At 49.0% G+C, this 16,941-nt stretch overlaps 1 protein-coding gene across 1 annotated transcript in view; it reads left to right on the forward strand.

The window, feature by feature from the left end:
• mast2 (microtubule associated serine/threonine kinase 2) overlaps nt 1-2,804 on the forward strand; it is a 209,727-nt gene extending 206,923 nt beyond the window's left edge. The window contains 1 exon segment of the mRNA XM_083940408.1: nt 1-2,804. This exon segment is cut by the window's left edge and continues 415 nt beyond it. Within this exon segment, the coding sequence (XP_083796534.1) occupies nt 1-1,106 (1,106 nt within the window). The 3' untranslated portion in view covers nt 1,107-2,804.
• The last annotated feature ends 14,137 nt before the right edge of the window (nt 2,805-16,941 follow it).

The raw sequence follows: 16,941 nt of genomic DNA on the forward strand, positions 1-16,941 counted from the left end.
CCTTCAGCCACACGGGGCCCTCGCAGGTAGGCAGGCCCACACCTTCGCACACCCTCCCCTCTGTCACAGAGACGAAGCCCGGGCAGGGCGCCTCCTCTCTGGGAGTGAAAGACACAAGAGCGGCCTCCTCCGCAGAAGGCGGCGCGAGGCAAGAGAGGAAGGTTCTTGAGCCAAGCGGACCCGCAAAACCCATCCCAGGCCCCCTTCCCTTCTCCACCCCGGGCAGTGCGTTCATCTCAGTCAGCAAGGACACTTTCCTCAAGCCAACTCCTCCACAAGCACGGAAGACTGCAGCGTCAGAGCCCAGGGCAGGGGAGCCGACCCTGGACAGCCCTGGAGCCACAGCCCCTGCTACCCCCGTCACCACAAGTACGACCGTCTACAGAACCCCCACGATCACCACGGACTCCAGAACCACCACCACTGCGACAGACTGCCAAACCCTCGACAGCCAGGAGACTCCACGCGCCTCCTGCTCCTCTCCTGGCATCCCCAAGGAGAAGAAGGAGGCCGACAACCGGAGGCTGTGCGCCGCGGCTGCTGCCAGTCTAGGTGCGTCTCCCTCGTCCACCTCTGGCTCCAGTTCCGGCTGCAGCTCCCCGGTCCCAGCCCCCGAGAGCGCCGTGGACAAAGTCGTGTCCCAGCTCGCGACGGTGGCTAAGAGCGTTCTGGGTCCCGTGAAGCTGAGCGCCGCCGCGGACAAGAGCCAGAAGGAGCAGAAACCATCAAGAGGTGGCACCCCGGAAGTCCCGCCAACGGACGCCCTCTCGTTTCCCTTTAAACAGCTCCCGGCCCTCGCTGCCTCCCCGTCGGCCAAACCCTCAGACTTTGCAGTCCTACCGCCATCGTCCTGCAAGGACGTCGCAGAAAGGCCCACATTAGGGTCTGCAGGCAGGGACGAGGCAGTTGCGTCCGCGCCCGTGCAGCGTCTCGGAGCAGCGGCCGCTCAGCCGGCCCTCAACGCGAACACCATCTCCTCCGCAGCATCTGAGCCGCAGAGCAAGAAGCCCAAACCCCCGACGACGACAGCGACGACGACCGCCACCGCCGTCAGCGTCGTACCCACCTCCTCGCAACAAGACAAAGCAACCACCAAGAAGACGTAGCAGCGCAGAACCCCAACAAAAATGTACAGATCACACCACTCAGTGCTGGCTGGAGGCTTTAGAGCTCACAAACTGCATGTTTGACAGAACACACATTAGTAACAGCGCACTAATCAGAGAGACGGAGAAGCAGAGACACACGTGGTCGTCCCCGTTCCATTCCAGCTGTTCTGTGCTCGTAACGTTGGTGTGGGTTCATTCGGTGTCCTGACTCTTCGGTTTCCTGCTTTCAGACGACGACAGCGAGCTGGTGTTTTTGTTTTCGTTGGTTTATTTTGTGCAGGGGGCTAGAAATAAAGAGTTCAGCGGTCCGTGCGCACACAAACTCAGATGTGGACGCGTAACACACCTTTCTCGCTCATGCGCTGACTCGTTTTCTCCGTCTTGACGTCTGAACACACACTTCTCCTCCTCCTCCTCCCGTCCGTCCTCGCCCTTCGTCTTCGTCCGCTCAGCCGCAACTGGAAGAAGATTGTGCCTCAGCAATAAAGTGCAGCGTATGTTTAGCAGCCTGCGTAAATGCATTACGGTGTTTATCAGGGCTAAAGCTGCAACGCTAACTAGGCCAAATGAAATCCTCGTTCTGGCTCTCGCCCCTGGTGATCCGACACCGTGGGCCCGCAGAGAGAGAGCACAGACTCAGGTGGGGTTCAGCGACGTGAAGAGATTCTGGGGAACGTCAGTGCTGCATCTATAATAAATAATAATTAATATAAATTTACTTGAATAGATTAGCGTCAATGTATCAAGTCTGCATCGACTGAATCTACACTTTAAATCCTTGCTCCTCACTCATTGTTTCACCGTTTTTGACTGAAATTCGGTCCAAATTTCTGTTAAAAGACCGTTTTAACCACTTCCTGTAGCTTTTTCTCGTCAGAAGGACAAAGATGGTCGTCCAAATTAACGTCAACACTCTTCAACTCACACTACTTCCTAACCTTCAAAATAAAAGGACTTCAAACTACTCAAAAAGACGCCGTAAAAGCTCCTTAATTTGCACTTTGAGCGATTACGGCCCCTCATCCAAGCTGCTTTCATGTGCTGATAAGTGAACTTTAAATACGTGAAAGTTCTCTTGGAGGATCTGAACATGGTCAATAACAGGAAACCCTGCGTGAGCGCTGACACGTTAGGCTTTATTAACGGCCTCTTTCAGCACAGACCGTTCTCATTTATCATCTAAAGGTGTTCGAGGAGACTTTCTCTGATGCCTTTAAAGTCTTTCAGATGATTTCTTAAAAGTGTTTTATCAGCAAAGAGCGTCGCCAACTCACTGGCACGTGTTGCTGGTTGCAGAGTCTCAGCTGTAGCTCGTAGTTTCCAACACAAAGCCAAATGCTTTGGACGAGGGTTTAAAAGACTTCCTCGTTGTGGTTCTTCTCTTCTCTCGCCGTCTGCACGTTGATCAGATCTGTGTGTGAACTCTGAACCTTTGAGCTGTTTTCACTTCCTTTGTTTTGTTCTGAATCGGAGCTGAAGTGATTCAAAGGTTCGTCTGTGTTTCACACGTTCTGTTCTCACCGACTTTTTCACTTCTTCATCACCGCTCCAGGTCGACCTGTGACCCATCTGTGCCAGCGTCTCGTCCTGTCGTGCACAGTGCGAGTGTTCTCTCTGCTGCCTTGTGCTGCGTTCTCTGCGTTCACGGCCCGCTCCTTGTGTCTCGTACCCGGGGTATGCGATCGCTGTGTTCATCTGACCCAAACTGTGGGGGGGGGGGGGGGGGGGGGGGGGGGGGGGGGGGGGGGCTCCAAATGCACCAGTTATGGAGACGAGCGCTTAACTTAACCTTTGAGCCGTTTTCACTTCACACTTTCTGTTCTCACGCACGGATTTCCCACTTCTTCATCACCGCTCCAGGTCGACCTGTGACCCGTCTGTACCAGCTCCTTGGTCGTTATGGTAAACTGCGGCGGCGCCCTGTCGTGCACAGTGCGAGTCCTCTCTCTGCTGCGTTGTGCTGCGTTCTCTGCGTTCTCTGCGTTCTCTGCGTTCTCTGCGTTCTCTGCGTTCTCTGCGTTCTCTGCGTTCGCGGCCCCGCTCCTTGTGTCTTGTACCCGGGTGCAATCGCTGTGTTCACCCGTCCCAAACTGTGGGGGGTGGAAATGCTCCAAATGCCCCAGCTGTGGAGACGAGCGTTTAACTCCCAAACACACAAACAGAAACAGATTCAAAAACACACCTGATCTTATTTTATTGCTCACCTGCGCGCTCCTCCAAACTGAGCGTGCTCAGACAGATTTTTACAAGCACTTCCTGTCTTTTTATTTCTAGCCCGGGGTGGTTGTGGGTTTTATTTGGTGTCTGGACCAACTTTGCTGTGTGGTTCCTTTGTTTCTCTGCCTCTAATCGTGTGGAGTCGTCCGACTTTCCTGTGTATTCGTGTGCGTGAGGGAGAGAGAGAGAGAGTGTCTGTGCATGGTTCTTTGTGTATACGCATATTTAAAGTTCTGTTGTGACTCTGTTTTATACCCTGAGTGTGTGTGCGTGTGCGTGTGTGTGTGTGTGTGTGTGCGTGTGCGTGTGCGTGTGCGTGTGTGTTTTAACACCCTGCTACCTGTGGACGTGGCTGAGCTCTGCACGTGTGAGTCGGGCGTCCGGCGTCCGGCTTTGCACAGAACTTTAATCTCATTTGTCGAGTGAAAAAGACGAACGCATCACTGAAGGGGGAGCTGGTGGAGGTGGTGGAGCTGGTGGAGCTGGTGGAGGTGCGTTCGGCCTGTTTGAATCAAATCCTCATGGTTTCCTGTTCCTTCCCTGGGTCGTACCACCTTTGATCCCATCTGTGTCGCCCTCCCTGACTCTAACTGTACGTTAGAGAGCGAAAAATCCATTTTTCCTTTGGTTTCTTTGACATTTTTAACCTTTTCTGTTGACGAGTCCACTCGTGTTGTACCTTTTCCGTAAAAACAGGATGTTTCAGATGAACTGAAGCTCCTCCGGTGCTCCGGCGCGTTCACCGGAGCTCGCGTCACTGTTGGAGACGACGTTTAACGAAGAGCTCTCCGTTTAAAGGACGCCGTTAGAACTGACGTCGTCACCGACTTTGGCGATCTGTGATATGTTTACATGTTCCTGTTTTGTATCTTTCTTTGTGGTGTTTTGTTTGTGTTGCCTGTAGCAATCAGACCTCCTCTGACAGGTGTGGAGAATTACCGACAGGTGTGGGTGTGTTGATGTTCAGCTGTGCTATGGAGGGGTCACGTGTGTGTGTGTGTGTAAGGAGGAAGATCCGGCGCACACGTGGCAGAATCATCCCGTGCACGTTGCGCTGCAGGAGCGAGTTAACAGGTGCGTCTGTGGAACACATCAGCGACGGAGAGAATCGTGAGGAGGAGGCAGCTCCTGTAGTCAGAGCTGTCGACCTCTGCGGGTTTATCTGCGGCGCACGTTAAAGCGGCTTCGGTAACGCCAGACTTGAGTGGTTTTGTCCGTTTAAGCATCGGATGTTATTCACACACGCGGCACAAACGCCTCGCCTCTTAGCGCGGCACCACCAGGGAATCAGAGGGTTTGCGATCGACCACACACAGACTCACGAACGCTGACGACGTTTTAAAACAAGAGGAGATGGTTTTGGTTCGGACCCGGTGTCAGGGTGGAGAACTCTCTGAACCCTGAGGTCGGTCCTGCGTCCGTCGTGGATTCAGATTAAATGAAACGCCGTCAGACCGGGATCTTTAAATCTCTTCAGAGTTTCTGTTTTTACGTTGTGAAGTTCCGCGCTCGACTTCAGCTGCAGTTGCGCATCTGCATGTAACTGGAATATACACAAACACACACACACACACACACACACACACACGGATCAATACTGGTGCCATCTAACGCAGCGGTGCCGGCTTCAGTCTTCTCCTGAGAGCAGAGTTGATGGTCGAGCCATCTGCTGGAGAGTGAAGCGAGTGTCATGTACCCTGGTGGAGTCATTAATCTAAAGCCCTGCGCCCGTTGACCACACACACACACACACACACACACACACACACACACACACACACACACATACTCCCCGGCCCCTCCCTCCGGCTCCTCTGCCCCCTCCCGTTGATCCAAGGATTTTGTTCAAAAACAAAAAGGCAAAGAAATAGAAACTTATTCTTTTTAGCGTTCAACGAAGAAGTTTAAATGTTGTACAAACACACAAGCTTCTCTATAATCTGTACATTTTGATTTAAATCAGGAAGCATCTGATAAAAACAACCCAAAGTATTCAAGATAAAGCTGATTTCAGGGACACATTTGACCCAATTAACGAGAACAGGTGCAGTGAACTGTGCGGACGAAGCTCCGACAGCCGCGTAACCAACACTGAACTTTATGACTTTATTAAGACGTTTGCGTCGCAGCAGCTTCAGAGTTCAGAGACGCAGAGTGACGGAGTGATGAACGATGAGCGCGGACAGATATTTAAACAAGATACAATCAAAGAGATGAATTGCAGTTCATTCATTACGTCCCGTCGTGTTTTCCAGGGATCGAATTTGCCCAAACAGCTGCAGCACGTTTGGAAAACTTCACTTTGTGCTGAAACAGATTCATGAAATCTCACATTTCCGACCGTTTGAACGCCGAAACGTTGAGCGTTCAAACGTTTCCGTGCACATCTGAGCTCATTAATGATGTCCGAATCTACCAAAACACACTTCTTCACCATCAAACGTTACTTTGTGCCGGTTTAGATTAAGATGAGGATGTTTTTTTAAGCTGCAGGCGTCAGTAAAAGTCAGCAGTTTGGACCAAAACCAGGATTAGGAACGTTTCAAAATGGAGGATTCTGAAGCTGCACGCCGCCACGTGAAGTACGAGGTGAAGCCCTATTACCACACACACACACACACTCTCACCCACACGCACACACACACACGTCTGAACCCCGTTCCGTGAGATTCCCTTTCGTCGTGCGGCCCGTCGAGCTCGTTCCGTGTGTGAGGAAAGCGCCCTTCACTGGACTCGAAGGCCGCGTTTCCGGGCTGTTCTGTGTTTGTCTTTAACGAGCGACGAAGAGGAGCAGGAGGAGGAGGAAGAGTCGTGTGTGTGTGCCGTAAAAGCTTCAGAGCGACGTTAAGAGAGAGAGAGAGAGAGAGAGCATTGCTCGAGTAAATCCAGTGCAATATCTTTTTATTTTTTATCGTGGTAAAAGCATGTTGTTGTCGATCTTACCTTACAACAATAATAAAGGTTTTTTTATGTACACCTTTGGTTTCTGCAGCGTCTTGATTGTGTTTGATGATGTTTCATCGTCACCTTTTATGTCCCGCCTGATGCTTTTTACATTAAGGCGGCGTTTGTGTGCCGCTGCGCTCAAACAGTGAATGATGATGAGTGTGTGTGCAGGTGTAAACGGAGCCTCAGGCTGCTGCTGCAAAGACATCAGGTCCGCTCCAGACGCCACAGACGCTTTATTCCAACAGTGCAGCAGGGACACTGCCGCTAAACTAATAATAATTTACAAGGAAATAATGATGCGTTCCAGTGCCGTGGGAGGTCCGAACATTCGGTCCTCCAACTCACGAACTCGGGGAACCTCCACCGACCCCGACCTCACCGAGAGAAGTCGGAAAACAATGGCGTCGCCCGTGGAGACGATAAAACGTCAAAGAACAGGCCGTAAACGTTACTCCCCTGCGTGTAGAGTTATATTAGACACTGCAACTTTAACACAACTAGTTTTGAATATTCTGGCTTGAAAATATGAGTTATAATCTCTTAGAACACGTGAATAAAGCAGCAGCCAGAGAGTTTAACATGAACCAATCAATGGTGCCGAAGTGGAGGAAGCAACAAGACGACCTCCCCTGACTGTTGTGTTGACGTTCCCTTTAGCGCAGCTCCATCTAATGGATGCAGAACGTAACCCCAGCCTCCACTGTAGCGTCTGTTCCATGCTCCTTAAAGTGCGGAAAATACGGTAAATCATGCATAAGTCATAGAGTGTGGTCTTTACCTACCCTGTAAAGTGTCCTGAGATCACTTTGGTTATGATTTGGCACTGTAAATAAAATTTAATTGAACTGAAAATTGAATAAACTTAATTATCTTAAGGCTTAAAGTTCTGCATAATTAAGGGCGTGCAGCGTTGAGTGACAGGTGCCGTCACAGGAGACTCGAGGCTTGAAGTCCATGTTTTCTACAGTCTGTGATTATTATTATTATTATTATGGCTTAGATTTATAAAGCGCCTTTCTCAGTGCTCAAGGCGTCCAGGGTCCATTCATTCACACACACACACACACACACAGACACACACGGTGGTGGTAAAGTACGCAGTAGTCACAGCTGCCCTGGGACAGACTGACGGATGCTTGGCAGCCAATCAGCGCCTACGGCCCCTCTGACCACCTCCCCAAACACACAGCAGTTACACACATTCACACGAGGCAAAGTGGGTGAAGCGTCTTGCCTAAGGACACAACGACCATTGTGTCCGAACCGCCGACCCTTCATTGGCCGACTCGCTCTAACCAACTGAGCCACAGTCGCCCCACGTGATGGTTTCCCCCTCGTTCAGCCGGTTTTCTCATTAGTTAGTTAGTCAGTTTCATTTATTGTCCGCAGTGTGGAAATGTGTCTGTGGTCTCATAAGAAGAACAAGCAGAAGAAGAAGAAGACTTACTTTATTAGTCCTGCAACGGGGAAGTTCAAGTTATTGTTATTCATGTTACACACACACACCACACACACCAACACACACACACACACACACAGGACCTATATACATGCAGTTAATGGAGAGATGTCAGAGCGAGGGGGCTGCAAATGGATCGGAGCCCCGAGCAGTTGGGGGGTTCGGTGCCTTGCTCAACAGCACCTCGGCAGTGCCCAGGAGATGAACTGGCACCTCTACAGCCAAGTCCACACTCCATTCATGGTCCACACAGGGACTCGAGCCGGCGACCCTCCGGTTCCCAGCCAAGTCACCTATGGACTGAGCTACTGCCGCCCCATAAATATTGTGTCAGAAGTGGGATTCGAACCCACGCCTCCAGGTACACACAAATATCTTCAGGTTGGACAGCGGTGGCAGCATCTCTCTCTCTCTCTCTCTCCCTCTCTCTCTCTCTCTCTCTCTCTCTCTCTCTCTCTCTCTCTCTCTCTCTCTCTCTCTCTCTCTCTCTCTCTCTCTCTCCCGCCTCATGCCACACGTTTGATTCCCACTCATCTGTTCTCATCACGTCCCGTCCGTCTGCAGAGTGTGAGCAGGAAAGTGGCAGTAAATTATCTGTAGACTCATTTTCGCTGCAGTTCCGCGTGTTATCAGTAAAGTGGCTTCATCCGCTCAGTTAAGCTGTGGGTTCCTTCGCAGCGCGGCGCCGTAATGGGGCTTCAAATGAGCCGACGGGCCGCTGGGTGTGTGTGTGTCCGCTGTCCGTCTGTGTCTCTGCAGGAGATTTCTGGCGTCTTAATGGTCTTAAGAGACAACTTCAGCGGGGCCGGCGGCGCGGTTATGGCGGGGGTAATGGCTAATCTGTGCAGCGCCGCAGGGCTGCCGCTCCTCCGGGAAGAAATGGCGGTAAAATGGAGCTCCATTAACTTTCCACGCGGCCGGGGCAGCTTCGTGCTAAAGCAGCCCGCTCTCCCGCCAATGAACTGCCGAGGTCAGGGGTCACACCGCCTGATTTAAACACCACCCACCGCTGAATTCTGGGATAATTGGGTCCCCCCCCCTCCTCCTCCTCCTGCCTCACCCTACTTCCCCGTCTCAATTCCTTCCATCCATCCAGGCGTCCGCGGGGAGCTGTCAGAGTGGAGCGGGAGAGCGAAGGGCCTCTCTCAGTCTTTACTGGAGGTCCTGAGGGGACGGAGGTACACATGGTTGTGGCGAGGAGCTCTGACAGCAGGCGAACAGCCGTCCTACACGCGCACACAGGAGGGGGAAAAAGAGCGCGGAGGAGCAGTGACAGGCAGGGAGAGCGGGGTGATGAATTGCCAGCTTCGCCTCGCTCTGACACGGCTCTACATGACCGGGCAAATTCATTCCAGGCTGCCAGGGAGGACGGGAGGACGGGAGGGGGAGAGAGGGAAGGAGGGAGCATCAAGGGAGGGAGAAGGGCAGACGGTGGAATGTAAAAGGAGGAAACAAGACCCAAATATATGGAGTTGACCCGTGTTTGGGCCGGGCCTCGTGCCGTCAGTCAAACACGACGACTGAAGCCATCAGATGCAGACGTGCCTTTAACTTTTGGAGTCGTTACCTGACAGTAAATGTGCAAAATGTGAGCGTTTTTCGGGGGTCCTGCACCTCGGAGGTCTCACATAAATGAGGTTATTTAGTGTCTCTTATGACGTAGAGTTTGTTTGCATGATGAGATGAAGGCGGATTAATCCATTAAATGTTTGGCTGTGGATTTATTTTCTCTCCTTGGATTCGCTCTAAATCAATTATATATATAATTATATCAGGAGCACAACTGTTGACCATCACAGTGTGGTTCAAATTTCAACCCAGAACAGAAAGAAATCACCTTGTGCCCAAATTTTCGTCTGCAACAATGAAACTAACTGAGAAACTGAAGCGCTGAGGAGCATTCTGCCCAAATCCTGGCAAATATTCTTATGTAGACCCTCACACTAGCTACAGGCTAACGTTAGCTAGCTACAGAGTTGTGGGGTAATAAACTGTATCTGGCTAATGTTAGCTAGCTACAGAGTTGTGGGGTAATAAACTGTATCTGGCTAATGTTAGCTAGCTACAAAGTTGTGAGGGAACAGACTGTATCAGGCTAACGTTAGCTAGCTACAGAGTTGTGGGGGAATGGATTGTATCTGGCTAATGTTAGCTAGCTGCAATTTTGAATGATTGTATCCGGCTAACATTAGCTTGCTACAGAGTTATGAGGTAAAGGATTGTATCTGGTTAACTTTAGCTAGCTAAAGAGTTGTAAGGGAATAGACTGTACCTGGCTAACGTTAGCTAGCTACAGAGTTGTGGGGGAATGGATTGTATCTGGTTAACCTTACCTGGCTAAAGAGTTCTGCGGGAATGGATTGTATCTGGCTAACGTTAGCTAGCTGCAAAGTTGTGCGGGAATGGACTGTATCTGGGTTACGTTAGCTAGCCACAGAGTTCTTGGGGAATGTATTGTATCTGGCTCACGTTAGCTAGCTACAGAGTTGTGGGGAATGGATTGTATCTGGCTAACGTTAGCTAGCAACAGAGTTGTGCCGGAACAGACTCTATCCGGCTAACCTTAGCTTGCTACATAGTTGTGGGGGATTGGATTGTATCTGGCTAACGTTAGCTAGCTACAGAATTGTGAGGTAAAGGATTGTATCTGGTTAACTTTAGCTAGCTACAGAGTTGTGAGGGAATGGACTGTATATTTCTAACATTAACTAGCTACAGATTTGTGGGGTAATAAACTGTATCTGGCTAATGTTAGCTAGCTACAAAGTTGTGAGGGAACAGACTGTATTAGGCTAACGTCAGCTAGCTACAGAGTTGTAGGGGAATGGATTGTGTCTGGCTAATGTTAGCTAGCTGCAAAGTTGTGGGGAAACGGACTGTACTTGGCTAACTTTAGCTAGCTACAGAGTTGTGAGGGAATAGATTGTATCAGGCTAACGTTAGCTAGATGCAAAGTTGTGAGGGAATAGATTGTATCCGGCTAACCTCAGCTAGCTACAGAGGCGAGAGGGTTCTTGTCAACATTGACTGTTGAGCATTTTTAATATTTAATATTTGAACTGAAAACAAAATGAACGCAGACATTTGAGTCGCCCCCGTCTCAAGTCTTTACCTTCCACATCTGTTTTAGCGTGACAGACGTGGGCCGAAGATTTACAACACAACCTTTATGGATCGTTTTTAAACAATGCCTCTTTAAAATGAATGACCCGGCTGCTTCGACGACATCTATCTCTACTTAAAGTCCCATTCTTTCATTTTCTTGCCCTCCTTCTTAACCCCCCCCCCCCCCCCCCCCCCCCCTCGGTCATTATCAGCTACGGGGGAGAACAAAAGAACAAAGTTAGTTCTGTTTTCATCTCATCATCATCGTTAATGAGCGGACCGAGGTGATTAAATCTGGCTTGTGATTGGCCGAGGCCCTGGCATAGAGAGATTACCTCCCATTACTCCCACTGTTCTAATTGGTCTCAGTAGGCAGCAGGTGCCAGGTACTTAATGAGGCCTGTTGTGGCTGATGTATGGCCACTGTAACGTCCATCCCGCCGCACCCGAGATGATGGCGCCTATGAGACTAATAGCACATGAAATAGCTGCCACTGTGGAGAGGAACAGAGACGGATCGTCGCGGGGGCGGAGCGGACGTTTCTGTCCCAATCGATGAATGTGTCTGAGAGGAAAGAGTCGAAGTTTGCTCTTCGCTGAAGCCGCAGAAGTCATTCCAGGACAGAGCCGGCCGCTGTCGACGTAATCTTACATCTTCCATCGGTGCATCGCGGCTCTTAACCTCCTACCTCGTCTTCCGCGGGCTCCTTTCCATTCATCATCTTCAGGACTTCTCCCAAAAGGCTCCGACACGTTGACTTGAAAACTCTCTTTCCTGTTATTTTCATCCACTTTGTCTCTTTATTCTCATCCTAACATGCTACTGCTACAGTCACAAAGAGTCAGAGTCGATCCGTGACTCAATCCAATCTCTCGTTGATGGTTTCCTTCATTGGTCTTTTTCGTAATCCTGTCCCTCGGGTTTACGTCCACATGCCGAGGCTACATCCACGCTAATGTGTTCTCATTTTAGGCAGAGTGAATGCACATCACACACCGTCCACATACATGGGGCATGTGTGTGTCAGTGTACGCCACCGGACGCGGGACTTCCTCATGCACATGTACACAGGAGTAGCAATATAGGATGCAATGAATTAGCACAACAGATGCAACAGATGCTAGCTATGGCCACATGGTCAGAAACGGCGGTAACTGGTTATCCAGACTGAATCCCTCTTGGAGGGACACGTAAGGACTGACGAGACCCAGTCAGGAAGCTAGAGTGGTCGTCTGCAACATCAAAACTCTAAAGTCTACAACTCTCATTTAGCGTGCGTCTGTGTGTCACGCCGCGGTGAGGTCTGTCCTGTCTTTGGGATTTCCGTCTTGTGAATTTCCTGTTTTATTTTGAAAGGTAACTCTCCTCTGGTTCCAGGTCACTCACCCTTCCTCTTGTGTCACCGGTCTGACGTCCTTCCCTGATCCTTGATTGTTTCCACCTGTGGTTCCCTCCCTCACGTGTATAAAGTCTGTGTCTTTCTCCTTGTTCCGTGCCAGATTATTTCGTACCTTGTGTCAAATGTATCCAGCATTTTTCCACAGTCTTGTTCGTGCCTTCGAGTTCTTTGTTTCCACGTTCAGGTGTTTGTATTCCTTGTTTAGTCAAAGTAAGTTTAACCTTTTGAATTCTTTTGTGACTTTGTTTTGTTCCTCCTGTGCGGAGTGATTTTTGTTTGTGGCTTTTGCTCTGTGCCACGTTCTTGTCGCCAAGCTAATAAATTCAGTGTTGATCTGAGTCCTCCTGAGTTCCTGCCTGGGCCTGACAGTGTGTGAGCATTTGAAGTCATCTCGGTTATACTTGTTTATGATAAGCAAGATCTTTACAAGCAATGGTTTTAATCCGCTTATGGGAAATGATGTCAGGAGTCTGGATGAATTAGCTGACGTTATCCACGCAAGACAAGGTTTTGTTATACGTCAGCTAGCTAGCAATTCGCCCGCATTAGCAAATAAGCTAACATCACCACTTAACGGAAATGACAGCCGTAAGTTTTTCCAACAACTTCTGACTCAGCAAACCGCCTAAAAGCTCTGTGATCCTGTTTTTATCCGTTGACAGTGGCGTGGGAGTGAAAACCACATGTATAACTTTACTTGCATTTGTAAAGAGAAACTGTGTTTATGTAGTTGATGCTGTTGCTCCGTTGACCTCCATTTTCCAGTTAGAGTTAAGTCCCGCCTCTTCCGCTACGTAGACAATATGGCGGTGATGGACAGTGTTGAGCGTCCATGGATCCATCCTCTGTGTTTTGTACTCACACTACCTGGGCCTCGGAGAATGCTTCTTGCTGCCTATACGTCATCACGCCGTAACACGTCACACGCATTGATGACGTCATGGCGATGCGTGGCTTTGTTTCCAGATCTTTCCGTAGACCTCTGAGTTTTTGTGCGTCTTGTCGACTGTTTTTGAATCTTTTCATCGACCAAATCTGCAGTAAACACTCCACCTCCGCATCACACCAACGTGAACCTTTCACCGCCATTGTTTGAAATGTCCGCGCATGGTCCCTCCTTCTTTTTTCTACGTCCCAACAGGCGCACAGGAAATGACCTCAGAACCGCCGTAGGCCTCGTGCTCGTACACGTGCACATGCTCGTGCTCGTACACGTGCAAACATGCTTCACAAAAGCCCACCTCTCCCAAACGGGCCGTGGACGGCCAGCTGGCCGCAGTTGTGCGCGGAGCGGTTGCACTCACACTGGTCAAACGCACTAGGCTTTACCCGTAAAGCCTGTTTTGGCGCGGTGCGGAAGGACAGTGTGAGTGCGCCCTTAGTGGTTTTACATATGTCCAATGAACGGACTTAACTATGGAGGTAGAATTGTCTCCGTACGTAACCAGGGTGTTGTTGTTGAAAATAAAAGGAAATGAACGTATGAACTGCTCTGCATGAGCGCAGTGTGACGCGGCTTCTCTATAAGGAAAATCACTTTAATGTTGTTGTTCATGTGACGCGACCTTTTCCTCGCATGATTTCACCCCCGCAGAGTTAACAAAGGACATCGTTAAGGATTTTACCTGACGTTCCACATCAAAGAAGAGTCTCCCACTGAGCTCATCTGTGTGTGTGTGTGTGTGTGTGTGTGTCTGTGTGTGTGTGTGTGTGTGTGTGTGTGTTAAAGGTGAGCACACAGACACACAATCAGGACCTCCCTCCTGACTCTGTGAACAAAGACGCTGCTGTTCAACAAAGGACAGATAGGAAGGGGTTAAGAGCTCCAGATGTGTGTGTGTGAGTGTGTGTGTGTGTGGGTGTGTGTGTGTGAGAGAGTGTGTGTGTGTGTGTGTGTGTGTGTGAGAGAGTGTGTGGGCACCCTGGGTCTCCATCAGTGTCTGGCTGATTGATTGGGACGTCAGCCAAGATAAAAGATCCCGTCCTCACAGTGCGGCCACGCAACGCCCCGGGGAGAGCGAGGCACACACACACACACACACTCGTATACCTGTACTGAATACAGATGTGCCTCCCGCTCTCCCGGCTGTGTTTACACTCCTGGGGCCAGGTGCGGCGCCGGCGCGTGACTGAATATTCCCCATATTCAGATATTTTGACGCGTATTTGTAAATTATTTTACATTAAAAGCTCATTTATGAGTTTAAATCACTAAAATTCAGACACGACCACATGGCGTTAGGGGCTTTTTAACACGTGTTGGATGTCACGCATCAATCTAACGCGACGTGTGAAGCGTGTGTGATGGATCACCGGCGTGCACTCGAGGTTTGTCGTATGTAAAAAGGCTTTGACGCGTAATGAACGTCATCTTTCACACGTGAAAACATGAATCACACAACTAATCATCGTCTGTTGTGTCCGATAACATGAAACATCAGAGAAAAGACAAATAAATAAAAAGCTCTTTAGGAAATATAAAGAAAATTCAAAGAGAAAAGTCGACTTTGATCCAAGTTCGATGAAAAATGGTCTAAAAATCCATCAAACGTCACAAAAACTGAACTCAGATCTGAGGAAATGACGGTCAGTTATTCATCATTCTCCTTTAGTGGTCTACACTTAACCGTCTCCTTTAGTGACTAAACTTAACCGTCTCCTTTAGTCGTCTAAACTTAACCGTCACCTTTAGTGGTCTACACTTAACCGTCTCCTTTAGTGGTCTACACTTAACCGTCTCCTTTAGTCGTCTAAACTTAACGGTCAGTAGTCCCTCAGGTGAGTCCGGGAGGTTACACGCTCTCTCCCTGACCGTGGGTCCTGGTTTGGACCTGAGGCTCCATATCAAGCAAACACCATCTAACTCATCTCATCTCATCTTCAGCCTCTGATCCTGGATCAGGTCTCGGGGGCAGCAGCTTTAGCAGGGGACCCCAAACTTCCCTTTCCCGGGCCACATTAACCAGCTCTAACTGGGGGATCCTGAGGCGTTCCCAGGCCAGTGTGGAGATCTAATCTCTCCACCTGGTCCTGGGTCTTCCCCGAGGCATATTTTTACTCATTTTGCATCTTTTTGTGGTGGTTTTGCATCTATTTTTAGTCATTTTGCATCCTTTTGTGGTGGTTTTGCATCTATTTTTAGTCATTTTGCATCTTTTTGTGGTGGTTTTGCATCTATTTTTACTCATTTTGCATCTTTTTGTGGTGGTTTTGCATCTATTTTTAGTCATTTTGCATCCTTTTGTGGTGGTTTTGCATCTATTTTTAGTCATTTTGCATCTTTTTGTGCTGGTTTTGCATCTATTTTTAGTCATTTTGCATCTTTTTGTGATGGTTTTGCATCTATTTTTAGTCATTTTGCATCTTTTTGTGGTGGTTTTGCATCTATTTTTAGGCATTTTGCACCTTTTTGTGATGGTTTTGCATCTATTTTAGTCATTTTGCATCTTTTTGTGGTGGTTTTTGTGTGGATCCACTGAGAAGGGGCCATAGAGCCGCTGGTTGCAGACCCCTGAACTACATCACCCTGCAGCTGAACCGTGTGGGGAGCAGTTCGGGCTGTGGCCTGCAGGGGGCGCTGCTGCAGCACGTTTCCCTCTCTCTCTCTTTCTCCTCATTCATTCTTTTAAAGTCCAGACGTCTCATTCTGCTTTTCACAGGCCACTCTATCATTCCCTTTATCTCTGTGTGTTTCTGCAGCAGGAGACTCCGACCCTCCACCTCCTGCACCCTGCATTGATTTGAACTCCTCTCCTCCCCCTCCCCCTCCTCCTCCTCCTCCTCCTCCTCCTCCTCCTCCTCTCCATTCATTTTTAACCTCCCTCCCTCGCTCGCTCATCTCTCTGATCACGCAGTGTTTGATGTGTCTGACATCTCTATCAGAGAGAAACAGCCTGAAATATACACGAGGAGCTCTCTCACATATTTAAGTGCCTACATACACACTCACACACACACACACACACACACACACACACACACACACACAGACTACAGAGAGCGTACAGAGCCCAGGGACCAGGCTACGGACCCGGGACAAAGGGTCAGGGGTTGAATGCATGGGGTTGAAGTCGTGGAAAAGTCCGTCGACGCGGCAACAAACCTGCTTCTCCTGCTGGTTGAGGTAGAAAAGTACACACACACTTTTCTTTACCTGTGATTATTTGCAGAGTTTAGGACGTTCATGTGTTTGTGTGGAGACTGAATCACTTTTTATGCACAGAAATAACTTAAAATGTAACATTTATAGCATTTAAATGAAACTTTTATCCCTCTGAAGCACAAAAATCAGATAATTTATGCATATTAAACAGATCTGACTCATGCTTTATCACACTGACATCAGTTACATTCCTTTAGTTTTCAGTTTCCTTACCTGGAAATACAATAAATGAGTAATTCAATTAAATAATTAGAAGCTTTATTTGAGCGTATAACTGCTGAAATCAAGCGTCTGTGTCGGTCATTTCTTTTGTAAACGTTAAATTCTGACGGGAAAAGTTGTATTTTGTCGTGTTAATGTGCTGTCAGCACTTTATGCAACCTTATATTGTTATTGTGTTTGCAGTGTTGTGTTATTATTGTGTGTATGTGCGTGTTCTTCACCATAGACCCAGACTTCTCTGTTTGCAGCTGCCTTCCAGGAAATCACTGTAACTGTCCTGATCTTATATTTACTTTATTTGAATTTCATTATATGTGT

This window comes from Echiichthys vipera, assembly GCF_963691815.1.
Source record: "Echiichthys vipera genome assembly, chromosome: 3".
Taxonomy (NCBI): Eukaryota; Metazoa; Chordata; class Actinopteri; order Perciformes; family Trachinidae; genus Echiichthys; species Echiichthys vipera.